The 14,914-nt window shown below is 40.5% G+C and overlaps 1 protein-coding gene across 7 annotated transcripts in view; it reads left to right on the forward strand.

The window, feature by feature from the left end:
* Window positions 1–14,914, forward strand: part of LOC138759573 (monocarboxylate transporter 4-like) — a 43,841-nt gene that overhangs the window by 19,574 nt on the left and 9,353 nt on the right. For 4 of the 7 annotated variants that reach the window (XM_069930215.1, XM_069930214.1, XM_069930212.1 and 1 more), the window contains 2 exons: window positions 1,747–1,810; window positions 11,178–11,415. In XM_069930215.1, coding sequence (XP_069786316.1) covers window positions 11,193–11,415 — 223 coding nt within the window. In that variant the 5' untranslated portion in view covers window positions 1,747–1,810; window positions 11,178–11,192. Of the gene's footprint in view, window positions 1–1,746; window positions 1,811–8,880; window positions 9,617–11,177; window positions 11,416–14,914 lie in introns of those variants that run through there. The other 3 variants (XM_069930216.1, XM_069930218.1, XM_069930217.1) reach the window with 2 other exon arrangements.

A 14,914-nucleotide genomic window follows, 5' to 3' on the forward strand; every position in this document is an offset into this window, starting at 1 on the left:
CCATTTCCATTATCAGCCAGGATCTTGCCAATCTTGACCGTCACTCTAACAGGAGTATATTGGCCCTGACAGTTTCCTATTTCACTTTTAAAAGCCTCCCAACTTGCTAGTTGTCCCTTTTACTTGCTAACATCCTATCCCAATCAACCTTTCCAAGTTCCTGCGTCATGCCTTCAAAATTAGCCTTGCCCAATGTAGGATTTTCAACTTGTGGACCATTCCTATCTTTTTATGCAACTATTTAAAAACTAATAGAATTATGGTCCAAGAGTGCTTCCCTGTTGAGACAGCTATTTGCCCACCCTTATTTCCCAAGAACAGGTTGTGTTTTTCCATCTAGTATTGCTTGACAAGTTTTTCTTGGGTGCATTGTGTGCAGTTCTGGTCACTGCATTGCAGGAAGGATGTGGAGCAGTTGGAGAAGGTGCAGAGGAGCTTCACAAGGATGCATTTTAGAGTATTGGCTATAAGGAAAGATTGGACAAACTTGGATTGTTTTCTTTCAACTATTGGAGGTTGAAGGGTGACCTGAAAACTTTTGAGGTGTAGGGTAGATGGTCTGCCTTTTTGCCAGGGTGGAAATGTCAAATACAAAATGACATTTTTTTTTGTGTTAATTGCTTTAATTTACTATGTTGCAAATATCATGAACTATAGAATTATTCAAAGTCCTTTATTTATACTGGATCTTAATGACCTGGGATGGCTTGGTGTTAAGTTAACAATAGTTCATTTTTTAAAAAAAGTTTTGGCATCGCTAAAATAATGTTCTCCAGAACACAACTGCACGAATGAAGCATTTGCACAAGTTATTCTATTTGAACTCTCTTTTCCACGCAAACCCCACTCCAACTCCCGTCACTTATTAAAACCTTTTCCAGTGGAACTCCTGGTAATGAATGCTCCCATTTCACTCCCAGAGTTGGTGTTCAAGTTGTACTCTCACATTCTTTAGCATGATGACATATTTTAAGGCAGTGCAGAATTTGAAACTACACGGTTGAAGTGGTTAACACTTAATCTTCAACTGGTTATGCAGCTATTGCTCTGACAATGAGGGTGTCCTTAAAAGTCCTGACAAACCTCAATGGTTGGAATGCATTTGGCAAGTTTAAACACTTCAAACAAGTTAGTCACTGTTTTGTTAAGTGCTTGTAATTTCTTTTGAGTTGTTGTGCCTGTACTGACAATAACCACACCAGCCGTGTGAGTATAAGACAGCTTTCATGAACTAATATGTACAGTATGAGGTCTTGTCTCTCTGCAAGCCCAACCTGGACTGTAGCTCTGGACTGCTTTATAGACAAGGTCACCGGGATGACCCCTGGTGCCCTAGTGGTGTAATTACATCTCACCACAGTGCCTTAATCATCTTGCATTCCTTGAAGAAATCTCCCATTTGCTACTTTTTTACTTGTTAAGGCAGAGATCTTGTAAACCATGTGATAAGATTTTTGAGGATTACTACTGAATCTATTTTGCGTTAATCTGAAATGTCTTCATTTATCAAATTTAAAAAAAAGACAGGAAAGCTTTGACAATTCAAATATAACATTTACAGAATAAAACAAACTTGGAACTCTGCAATAAAACTAAAAGCCAATGAAGATCACTTTGTGACTGAAATGGGTTAACTTTCAATATGCTATTCTTATCAAAAGCTTATTCCTCCTTTTGGAGGGGTAAGATCTAATGTTCAGCAAGAAATCATTTACAAGTGTTGAGTAACCTTTTCTGAATTCTCAGTGTTCTCAGTTGAAAAAACATCTATCTAAGAAACTTGAAGTTTCAGCTGCTAAAACTACTAAAGGTATTTGTGTTTCATATTTGTTTCTCCTCCAATTACAAATAACTTGTGACAGCATTTCAAATCTTATTACACACATGGATTAGGGAAGCAATGTTTTCATATGTGGCTATAAGGATTAGTCAAAATGGCCAGAGCTTTAGTTACACTGATATAATTTAGCATCTTCTAAAATGTCTTTGCTCATGTGATTAAACAGCTTAATTTTTGTAGTGCGGTTGAAGACTTCCAAGATCTGTTGTTGAGATTAAACTATTGCTGCAAGCAGATTTGGTTGTTATTCTGAAGGTCACTTGTTCACTTTTTTTAAATGGTATGTAAATATTTTTTTAAGTGTTAGTGAAATATCAGTTGTCAACGATTTCTATTCAGTAAAACAAGGAAACTTAAATCGATGAAATCTATTCACTAATGTACCTGTTGATTTTAAAAATTTCTAGTGTACTTTGAGCAACACACTGCATTGAACATAGAGTAGATTAGCTGTTGATCCTGAAACCATAGTGGCTCATGAAGGCTCCTAGTATTAGAATAGTAGATGTGATTTTAAATTTAGACATGCAGCATGGTAACAGGCCATTTCAGCCCACAAATCCATGCCGGCCAATTGATTTATGTTTTCTTTTAATGTTGGAAACAAAGGGTCCCCCCAGGGCTGCGTTCTTAGTCCACTGCTGTTCACTCTACTGACCCACGACTGTGCAGCTAAACACGGCTCAAACCACATCATCAAGTTCGCTGATGACATGATCGTGGTGGGTTTTATTAGTAAGGATGAGGGGACAAGTGCAGTCACTAACGAACTGGTGCAGGGCCAACAACCTCTATCTGAACGTTAATAACACAAAAGAGATGGACTTCAGGAGGGCTTGGGGAGGGGGGGGGGGGGGAACCATGCTCCGCTGACCATTGACAGCTCAACCGTTGATGTCGTCAAGAGTATCAAATTCCTTGGAGTGCACTTGGTGGAGAATCTCACCTGGTCCCTTAACATCAGCTCCATAGCCAAGAAAGCCCAGCAGTGCCTCTACTTCCTGAAAAGTTAATCTCCCACCCTCCATCCTCACTACATTCGACAGAGGATGTATTGAGAGTATCTTGTGCAACTGAATCACTGCCTGGTTTGGAAGATGTACCACCTCAGACTGCAAGACCCTGCAGAGGATATTGAAGTCAGTGGAAAATATCATTCCTCCCATGAAAAACGTCTACAACACATGATGAAGGTGAAAGGCAATAAACATTGTGAAGGACTCCACACACCCCTCAAGTAAACTGTTCTCCCTTCTGATATCTGGTAGGAGGTACTGTAGCACTCGGGCCCTTGGGTCCAGATTGGGCAATAGTTTTTTATTCCCCAAGCCATCAGGCTCCTGAATTCCCAGAACCTAAGTGGATAGGGTACTGTGGTCTTTTACTGTATATGTCTTAATATCTTAATGTGTTTAACTTCTATTCTAACTTGAATTTATATAAATATGCTCTGTGGTCCTGAAGAAACGCTATCTTGTCTTTACCATGCGAGCATGGTATGAATGATAAATAAGGGTGACTTGACTTGAAACTGGAGCACCCGCAGGAAACCCATGCAGACACAGAGATTGTCTGATCTCGGAAGTTAAGCAGGCACAGGACTGGTCAGTACTTGGAGGGGAAACTGCTTGGGATCACCAGGTCCTGTAGGTTTCTGAGAGGGATGCAGGACAAAGTGGTGACTCTCTGTTGCCTTACACTGGACAAAAGTTAAAGAATTTCATATATGTTACATTCTAAATGTAGTATTACATGACAATAATGGAACTGTTACCTTTAATTATTGCCACCAACTTTTTCTCAATGTAATGCAGATTTGATTTAGAAAATGTCTATTTTTCTCTGTAGTCCTATCCCACAATAGTTCATTCTAATTCTTGCCTTTTTGTTGTAATATTTTTTGCTGGCAATGTCAAAATGATGGATTAATTGGCTTCTATAATTTATTAGGGTGAGTGTCTAGAAAAAAGTCAATAACCTAAATCTGTTTTGGGAGAATTGCCATTGAAGCGATGATATGAGTGTGATTGATTGTCCACTTTGTGCTTTCAGTCTTTTCCAATGCTCAAAGGAATGCATGCAAAAATGGGAATATATGTTTCTGGTCTTGGCCAGGTTGCCATTGATAGTCTCAAATCCTATATAGCAAGAGGGAGAAATACAGCCTTTCATGGCCCTTCCTTTGCCACCATTTCCCCCCAAATTTTCAGTTTTTGTTTTTTTCCCAGGCTTTTCCTTTACCATTTCTCATTGTACCTTTTCTGAATTTTGGGGAACTTTGGAGTTAAGGTATTAGTGGATGTGGGAACTGCCGGGGTACTTTATGTCTTAAATGTGTTGTCGTATATTAAGTGCGATAAGAGAAAACTAAGAGATGAAAATGTGGAAAAGAGATGTATGCAAGAAAGTTTTGGGAAGAATTAAATCAGATACTTTAAAAAAAAGTTACAAAAAATAACATAGCAAAAAAACAAGAGATATTTCTTTTAAGTAACATAAGAAGTAGAGAATTAGGCCTCAAATTGGATAAAGTGCAAAAAAAATTAATTATGATAGCAAAAAAAATGTATAATGTTTACTTGGAAAATGGAAGAGAGCAAGACTATACAGCAATGGTACATGGAAATGAATAAATGTATTCCATTGGAAAAAATAACATATAATTTAAAAAATAAAGTCACAATGTTTGAACAAATTTGGGAACCATACATGGAATATATGAGAGAGAGCTTGCCTACGACCTCCATCCCCTAGAATGAGAATGAAAATGACAAGAAGACAAAACGACTGGTTTCAGTGTGTAGTAAATAGATGACGTATTTTTCTTGTTTGTTTTCCTTTGTGTGAGATATTGTTTTATGGTATATGTTGAATATGGGTATTGGAAGGGAGTGGGTAGAAGGGAGGGAGGGAAGGGGGGGGGGAAAGGGGAGAAAAGACCACTGTGTAAATTTTATGAAATACATTTGTACATATTATGGATGATATGGTTCACAGTGTGAAAAATAAAAAAATATTTAAAAGAAACCATCTGAATTTCCCACTAATCAGAGTAGGAACATAACTGGAAGCGTTTCAGAAATGCAGATCAAAAGGGTGCACATTAGGGTGTGGAGAAGGAAACAATGAATGTTTCAGGTCAATTAATAGCTATCATCTTTAAACATTTCACTCTGCTTGTACTGGGACAAATTTCCATTTAGGATCTAAAGTTTCCTTTGCTACATCTGATAATGTATTAAATTATTAAATTCGACCTACTCTGCCTTCATTTTGTAAAAATGAAGCCACAATTAATTATTAAAAATGAACATGTGTGCAGTACATCAGTGTTTTTCTATGTATTATATTTTGGAAGTTTCAATTCACTTATTTGTAAGGTATACGTGAGGAAAAACACTTAACAACAAAGTGCAAGTTTCAGCCAGGATACTTTAGAAACTAACAATAGTGAATTACTCCACAAAACAAGAATTACAATGCTCAGATGTTGGGAAGTGCCTGATTTTGTAGGCAAGGATTTACTTTTGTGTTAATGATGATGGACAGGCCCAAAATATTGATCAATCTGGTGAATTGTAGTTTCACAGGCAAGATTTCTTGAGTTGTCACACTTGTTTTGAGTTTTGTATAGTGAGGCAGATTATTCTATTTGAATACCCCTGGAGAGCCTCGTTGAGCTCAATGGCAGTTACAATCATTAAACTAAATGCTGGGTAAATTTAAAACCTTTTAAAGCATGTCCAACAGCACTTCTTAAGTCGGGTCCGAGCTATTTGGAATTGAACAACAGTGCAGCAATTAGGTTGTGACTTAAATGAACCCTGATGTTGATCTTGTAATGCAATCCTATAGAACCATTTAATGAGCACGGTGGCAGAGAAAACTTTCAGTCTACTTGCAGAAGAACCCATCTCATTTTATATTTTGTGTCAAATAAACTTGAACATCATTGCAACCTTGTTCTTCCAAGGGTGTGCTTAAACTATAGAATTTGTATTCATTTGGCCTCTTGTGGGGGAAATGATGAAAACTTTGTTGGGATTATTCCCAAAACTTTGAGAAGTTCTGTTTTGACGATCAGAGCAATTTTGTCACGAGAATGATAGAAAATCCTGAGAATATCTTGAGCAACTTTATTTTCAGTTAACATTACTTCAAAATCGGTGGGTTTTTTTGTCAATCAACATGTTCACTTTAACATGTATACAGTGCTATCCTGAGTAAAACTAATAACTCCACATCCCACTCCCCAGCATTGGGATATCTTTGTTCAGTATGTCTCCATGTTCATGAATTATTTAGAACAAGTTTTATTAAGTCTATATTGATTCTGGTGATCAAGTGAATAACCTGCTTGAGTGCAGTGTCTCACACAATTGTGATCTTTCTTTTTTTTTTTTTAAATTTTTTATTTTTCACACCATAAATCACGTTAGCCATGATATACACTTTTTCTTTTTCACACATTTACAGTGACCTTTACTATTGTGATATTTCTTGAATTGAAGATAGCCAAACATGAATTTTAATATTATTTAGAATGTTGTTTGGAATAACTGTAAGACTTGACACACAAGAGTTTGCACATAATAACAAGTTTTCAGTAACTGAATAGAGGCTGGATGCCTCCCAATATAGATTTGACCTCTTTTGGGCATAGAATTCCATCTCTGACATTTCAAAGCAGTACATTACAGTACCAAGGTAATTGGATTGCAGTACAAATTCACTTTTTTTTGCCTGTGAGACATCGGTGGTTAGCTTCATAGAACAATATAGCCAACCTTTCCATATCGACAAGCTTGGGAGAGAGGCGGTCTTCTCCACAAAAATCAAAGATCTCATATCACAAAATTAATTTTGATGTTATTACATCTTATACCAACAGAATTGTGAGAGCATAGACAACACAGGGTTTCGATCAGAGGTTCTCCAGTTCTTTCCCTCCCCACCCCCCCACAGCTGCTCTGTGGTTACCGTATTAAGGGATTACTTAAGGTGGTATGGTAGTGGGGGCGGAGGATAAAAGGCTTGGATGAAGGGAGACAAATAAATCCTGCTGCTCAATCCAAATTCTTAGCTGTTGTCAATTTTCTTATCCAAAAGAATAAATAATCTATTTTTGATCAAGTTTTTTGACATTTTGGACAAATCAATAAACTACTGATTCATTTCAACATGTTTTTTTTTAGATTTTATTAAAAAAATGATCACTCTCATCTTTTTTTCCAAGAATTGTCACTCAACAATTACTTAATCTACCCACATCAATCTTTAGTTTTATCCTTTGAAAATTTAATTATCTGTTCATCTTTTTTTAAAAAAAAGCCTGAAAAATGGGATGTAGAAATTATGCAAGTTCATTTGACATTTGCTTTTCTTTTATCTGAAAGCAAATTAATGAGCTGTGACCCCTCTTGGTAAATAAAACAAGCTCTTTTAAAGTAGAATTTTCTTTAATTTGGGATGACATTATTTTTATTTGCTCAGAAGTGGGAGGTTGATTTCCAGAACCAAAATTGGGAAAATTGTCCTCAATTATTGATCCCAAACTTGGTTTTGTACGTGAAGGCAGACCCAGTAAGTGAGACTTTTCAAAGTCCTGTTGAACGAGATACAGGCACAAAAATAAGTGAAAAGGAGTTTCCTGCTTTATATTCTCAGCAAGTAATCTGGAGCTACCGACTGTATGCATTTCAATTTGAGAGGCATGTTTTCTCACTGGGGACAGATAGCTTTATGCTTTTCCACCACAAAGCAAGTGCAAGATTGTGAATTTGTTTTCAAGAATACTTGTTTGGTAAACTGGAAAGAAAGGATGTTGATGTGCATGGGTAACGATTAGTCCTGAAACATTGAATTAGAGTAGTTGCACACAGTTGGTAAAGCATTGAATGAGTTAGCAAAAATATACTCAACTTTGAAAAAGGGGAGTAGACTTGGACTAGGATATGCAATGTATTTCTAAGTAAGCATTTGCTATTTTAAAATGTTCGTTATAAATTGTTGTATGCCTATTTCAATGCAAGTATTATAATTGCCCATTCAGAGCCAGCTCTTCAGCGCTTGACGTCCTGCTTTGCGGAAACTGCCAAAATGTTTGGCCTGGAAGTCAGCCTGAAGAAAACTGAGGTCCTCCATCAGCCAGCACCCCACCATGACTACCAGCCCCCCCACATCTCCATCGGGCACACAAAACTCAAAACGGTCAACCAGTTTACCTATCTCGGCTGCACCATTTCATCGGATGCAAGGATCGACAATGAGATAGACAACAGACTCGCCAAGGCAAATAGCGCCTTTGGAAGACTACACAAAAGAGTCTGGAAAAACAACCAACTGAAAAACCTCACAAAGATAAGCGTATACAGAGCCGTTGTCATACCCACACTCCTGTTCGGCTCCGAATCATGGGTCCTCTACCGGCACCACCTACGGCTCCTAGAACGCTTCCACCAGCGTTGTCTCCGCTCCATCCTCAACATCCATTGGAGCGCTCACACCCCTAACGTCGAGGTACTCGAGATGGCAGAGGTCGACAGCATCGAGTCCACGCTGCTGAAGATCCAGCTGCGCTGGATGGGTCACGTCTCCAGAATGGAGGACCATCGCCTTCCCAAGATCGTATTATATGGCGAGCTCTCCACTGGCCACCGTGACAGAGGTGCACCAAAGAAAAGGTACAAGGACTGCCTAAAGAAATCTCTTGGTGCCTGCCACATTGACCACCGCCAGTGGGCTGATAACGCCTCAAACCGTGCATCTTGGCGCCTCACAGTTTGGCGGGCAGCAGCCTCCTTTGAAGAAGACCGCAGAGCCCACCTCACTGACAAAAGGCAAAGGAGGAAAAACCCAACACCCAACCCCAACCAACCAATTTTCCCTTGCAACCGCTGCAATCGTGTCTGCCTGTCCCGCATCGGACTGGTCAGCCACAAACGAGCCTGCAGCTGACGTGGACTTTTTACCCCCTCCATAAATCTTCGTCCGCGAAGCCAAGCCAAAGAAGATTATAATTGACCCTTGGAACAAGAATTACAGCTTACTTTTTAAATGGACAACTTAAGAGTATAAATGTGAACACATTTATAAGGCAAATTTCTGTTCTTTTTAAATATGTAGAGCATTGAAGTGATTTTTCTCTCATAACTGGTGGGATGTTAATTTGTAGAGCATAGAAACAGGCGCTTTGGCTCAACATGCCTGCTCTGGCCAAAAAGTCCCACTTGTACAAGTCCCACTTGACTGTGTTGGCTCACCCTTCTACCCCAATCTGATTCCTTTATTGTCATGTACTAATACACAAAATTTAATAATGCACAAAGTTTGTCAGCTTTTGACTTCCTTGAAGGTGTAGTCACACTAGGTACACAGTGAGCAAAAGAACCACACAGTCGAAAGTGAGTTGAACCAACTCTCGCACACATTTAAATCCCTCGGAACCCGATGATGCTTGCGACTCCAGGACCTTTATGACATCAGCCGCCAAACTGTGGGCTTGTCTTGTAACCTGGAGCTCTCAGATCTACCATGGACTTGCCCATGACTCCATGAGCCAGTTTGCCTGTTGCATGCGATTCATCACAAAGGGGCACATAGAGATGACACTAGCATTGCCCAGTCCCCCCAACAATGAGAAAGAGAAGCCAAAGAGAGTCCTTTCAGAGACACCAAGTATCCGTGGATTCGCTTCCAGTCTATCTTATCCATGTATTTGTCCAAATGTTTCTACAACATTGCAATAGTACCTGCCTCAATTACTTCTTCTGGCAGGTGTGTGTGTCTGTCCGTGTTTCACCCCCCCCCCCCCACCTCATCTCTCCTTCATGCCTTAAACTGATCTCCTCTGGTTCTTCATTTTCCCCCACTCAGTTCACCCAATCTATTCCTCATGATTTTTGGACACCTCTAAGTTTTCCCCTCAATCTCCTGCGTTCCATGGAATAAGACACTAGCTGCTAAGCCTCTCTCTACTCGCTTAGGCCAACATGTCCTGGCAACATTCTTGTAAATAGTTAGTGTACTGGTTAGCACAACGATATGAGAGCACTAGCGACCTGGATTTGAATCCGCTGTTGTCCATAAGTTTGTATGTTCTCCCCATGTCTGTGTGTGTTTTTTCCAGATGATCTGATTTTCTCAAACCTTTTGAAACGTACTGAAGTTGTAGATAAGTTGGGGTATTTGGGTGGCACAGGCTTGTGAACTGGAAGGACCTGTTACCTTGGTGTTTGTCTAAATTAAAAATTCTTCTCTATACCTTCTCCAGCTTGACAACGTCTTTCCTATAGCATGATGACTTAAAGTAAACCGAGTACTCCAAACTGGGCCTCACCAACATCTTGTACAGCATGTCCTCCCAAATTCTAAACTCTGAATGATGAAGCCAATATGCCAAAATCTTTTTTGTCCCCCCTATTTACCTGTCATGTCACTTTCAATGTACTAAATACATGTATTCCTAGACCCTTCTGCTCTACAACACAGCCCAGCCCTTGTCCATCAGATTTCTCTCTATAACTTGCTATCCACATGTTGGGGTCATTGGGCTGTAGTTTCCAGGCTTGTCCCTGCAGCTCTTCTTGAATTTGCCACCCTCCAGTCTGCTCGCACCTCACCTCCACTAATGACAGCACAGTGACTTTCAATATATCAGATCAGGCCCAGGAGATTTGTACAACTTTATGCACATCAGGACCTTTAGCACCTCCTCGATCATAATAATGACTATTCGCAAGATACTACCATTGATTTCCCCAAGTTCCCCTGTCCTCATGCCTTTCTCCACAGAAAAACCGATGAAAAGTGCTTGTTATGGATCTGCTGTGGCTCCATGCAAAATTGACGGTATTGATTCCTAAGAGGTCCCATTTGTTTCTCATGTTACTCTTTTTCCCTTTTCAAACTTCTAAAATCTCTTGGGATTATCCTTAATGTTATCTGCCAGAACTATCTCCCGTTCCCCTATCTTTTTGCCATTTCTCCAGGAGGTCCTCCAAATGTTACTTCTGAGCAAGAGACTTCAAGAATCAGAATGGAAATTCCATGCAATAATTGAAGAAGTCCTAGTTTGAGTTTGAATTGAGCAAATATATTTTTGTTTAAAAAAAAAGCCATTAATGCTGCATTTTCAATTTGGTTAACATTGCAGTAAATGTCATTATCTGCAACATTCATAACAGGAATTATGTTATTTCTGGCTGTAACTGTACACCTTGAATAAAGCCCTTTCATGATGTTGACATCTATTTTGGCATTGTGGACTTGTAATCCATTAACCAATAATCTCTGTATGAATTATAAATTTTATACAGCAACTTCTTTTACTTTACAGGTTTCAACCTAAACCATGGGCGTGGTAGTAGAAGATGATAAAAATGCAGAAGTGAAAGCCCCTGATGGAGGCTGGGGTTGGGCAATTCTCATTGGATGTTTCATCATCACTGGATTCTCTTATGCTTTTCCGAAAGCTGTTAGTGTTTTCTTCAAGGAATTAATCAAGGAATTCCATGTTGGGTACAGTGACACTGCTTGGATCTCTTCCATTGTGCTTGCTATGTTGTATGGAACAGGTAAGCATTGATGGGTGGAAAACAGATTTAATTTAATTTAATTATTGCTAACAATCTTGGTCTTTGTTTACAGCATTTGGAACTATTACTTTGTCCAGTTTTTTAGTGATGTGTGATACAAGTAAACTTTTTAGAAATCTATTTTACAATGCACAGGCGCTCCTCAACTTACGATGAGGCTGCATTTTGACAAACCATGGGAGCACCTGTAGTTAACCTTTTTTCCTTTCTTTTTTTTTAAATTTTTTATTTTTCACACCATAAATCACAATAGCCATGATATACACTTTTTCTTTTACCTTTTTTCCTTTCTGATGATACTGATGTCCTATATTGTGGGTTGGTCATTGACTAAGGGACCATCCTTCATGGTGAAGCTCCTGGTGTTTGTTGAAGGGCCTATACTGCAGATTAGGAGCAATTATTACCCAGCAGCTTTAACTGCTGACAGTTGTAACGATCCTTCTCCTCCTCCGGTGCCTTTTTATCTTTGCACAGGTCACTAATCTAAGCCAGAATTCTTCAAGCTTGTTACCTCAAATTATTAGAGAGGCCCCAAAAAGATTTAATTCCTCTATCACCTCCCTGCTTTTAGTAGTCTCTCAGTTGGTTTTGGATGCCATATCATCTTTATAAATCCAGTGTCTGTTTCATTGGTGAATCTAAGTGGTAAGTAGCCCAGGTTCTCTTTTTTTAAAAAAAAACACACTAAAATAATCCTTTTCAGGGATACTGAGCACTCTCTGGTCACAGTACATTCTAAGTTTCCTGAACAATTCCACTGGGGGCAGGAAGAGCATAAATGTGCACTCCTTGCAGGTTGCTCTGTGATTACTAACGTCGAAGTACTCGAGATGGCAGAGGTCGACAGCATCGAGTCCATGCTGCTGAAGATCCAGCTGCGCTGGGTAGGTCACGTCTCCAGAATGGAGGACCATCGCCTTCCCAAGATCGTGTTCTATGGCGAGCTCTCCACTGGCCACCTTGACAGAGGTGCACCAAAGAAGAGGTACAAGGACTGCCTAAAGAAATCTCTTGGTGCCTGCCCCATTGACCACCGCCTCAAACCGTGCATCTTGGCGCCTCACAGTTTGGCGGGCAGCAACCTCCTTTGAAGAAGACCGCAGAGTCCACCTCACTGACAAAAGGCAAAGGAGGAAAAACCCAACCCCAACCCACCAATTTTCCCCTGCAGCCGCTGCAACCGTGTCTGCCTGTCCCGCATCGGACTTGTCAGCCACAAACGAGCCTGCAGCTAACGTGGACTTTTACCCCCTCCATAAATCTTCGTCCGCGAAGCCAAGCCAAAGAAACCTACCCTTCCCATGCCCACACCCTGCCTCCAGAAAATCCATGGAGGGATTAGTGAATTCCATGGTCAGTGCTTGATGCATATTGACTTCTCTCTTGTATGGTGGTGCTAGCCAACTGAGAATCTTGCTTGGGTCTCCCTATAATGGGCCTATTGTATGTGCAAGTCCAACAGCAGGGTGACAAGAGTTCAGCTCTTTTTCATAGTTCTTGCCTTTGAATGGAAAATGCTGCAGTTTTAGCCCGAAACAGCCACTGTCTTTGCAACTAATGACAAATGAATGTATTACAAGAACATCAGAAATCGGAGCAGGAGTCAGCCACCCGGCTTGACGAGCCTGCTCCACCATTCAATGGAATCATTGCTGATTTGATGATGGACTCATTTCCATTGACCTGCCTTTTTCCTCTACTATGTAAAAATTAGTCCAACCTTGTCTTAAATATATTTACTGAAGTTGCCTCCACTGCATCAATGGGCAGCAAATTCTATAGCTTCACCACCCTCTGGGAAAAGTGATGCCTCCTCACTTCTGTCCTAAATCTTCTACCCTGAGGCCATGTCCCCTAGTCCTAGTTCCCCCCACCTATGAAAATAGCTTGCCTACCTCTATCTTACCTATACCTTTCATAATTTTGTTTCCATAAGATCCCCTCTCATTTTTCTAAATTCCAGCGAATACAATCCCACACGACTCAATCTGTCCTCTCATCTCTGAAATTAACCTGGTGAATCTCCTCTGCACTGCTTCCAAAGCCAGTACATCCTTCCTCAAGTAAGGAGACCAGATCTGCATGCAGTACTCCAGATGCGGCCTCCCCAGTACTTTCTACAGCTGCAGCCTCCCTGCTTCTATATTGAATCCCTCTAGCAATAAAGGGCAACATTCCATTTGCCATATTCATAGCCTGGCTGTAACTGCAAACCAATCTTTTGCTATTCATGCACAAGCACTCCCAAGTCCTTCTGCATGGCAGCATGGAGCAATTGCTTTCCACTTAAATAATAAGCTGATCTTCCATTTTTATAAACCAGTAATGTAAAGGTACAACCCTCACCTAAAGTAAATTAGTATCTAATTATTACACAACAAAGTTTTTTTTGTGTCCCTTTTTGGAAGACTATAATCACTAAGCCAGAGAATGCTTGATGTGGGTTTACATTGCAATTTGTATACAGCAGGTGAGAGATTGGGGATGTATTTAGAATACTAACAATTCTAAACATAGTCTATGTTTACAAGTTACTGTTTTTCAGTTGGAAGGGACACAAGTTATCAGATCAATTTTAGGATTTGGATTTGTAGCTCAATTCAGAAAGCCTTGCAGCTTGTGTAAAATATCAGACTTTCCTCTGTGTCTGTCACCTCAGTCTTCCTGTTTACTCACTGGTGACTTGCTGTTGATGTCCGATTTGACAATTTGATGGTATCAGTGAGGAAATGTATGTTCTAAGCTTATTCCTTCCTCTTCGCGTTACCTCTGCTTGCTTGCTTACACACACACACACACACACACACAAAATGAGGTAGTAACTTCTTATTTTCATCACTCTATGTTTCTTAAAAAAAACGGGTAGTAGGTTAGCACATTAACCATGAACTCCCAGGGTTGGTTACTGGTCACTTGAGTTTCTTTGGCTTGGCTTCGCGGACGAAGATTTATGGAGGGGTAATGTCCACGTCAGCTGCAGGCTCGTTTGCGGCTGACAAGTCCGATGCGGGACAGGCAGACACGATTGCAGCGGTTGCAAGGGAAAATTGGTGGGTTGGGGTTGGGTGTTGGGTTTTTCCTCCTTTGCCTTTTGTCAGTGAGGTGGGCTCTGCGGTCTTCTTCAAAGGAGGTTGCTGCCCGCCAAACTGTGAGGCGCCAAGATGCACGGTTTGAGGCGAGATCAGCCCACTGGCGGTGGTCAATGTGGCAGGCACCAAGAGATTTCTTTAGGCAGTCCTTGTACCTCTTCTTTGGTGCACCTCTGACACGGTGGCCAGTGGAGAGCTCGCCATATAACACGATCTTGGGAAGGCGATGGTCCTCCATTCTGGAGACGTGACCCACCCAGCGCAGCTGGATCTTCAGCAGCGTGGATTCGATGCTGTCGGCCTCTGCCATCTCAAGTACTTCTATGTTAGGGATGAAGTCGCTCCAATGAATGTTGAGGATGGAGCGGAGGCAATGCTGGTGGAAG

The sequence above is a fragment of the Narcine bancroftii genome, chromosome 3, assembly GCF_036971445.1.
Source record: "Narcine bancroftii isolate sNarBan1 chromosome 3, sNarBan1.hap1, whole genome shotgun sequence".
Classification (NCBI taxonomy): Eukaryota; Metazoa; Chordata; class Chondrichthyes; order Torpediniformes; family Narcinidae; genus Narcine; species Narcine bancroftii.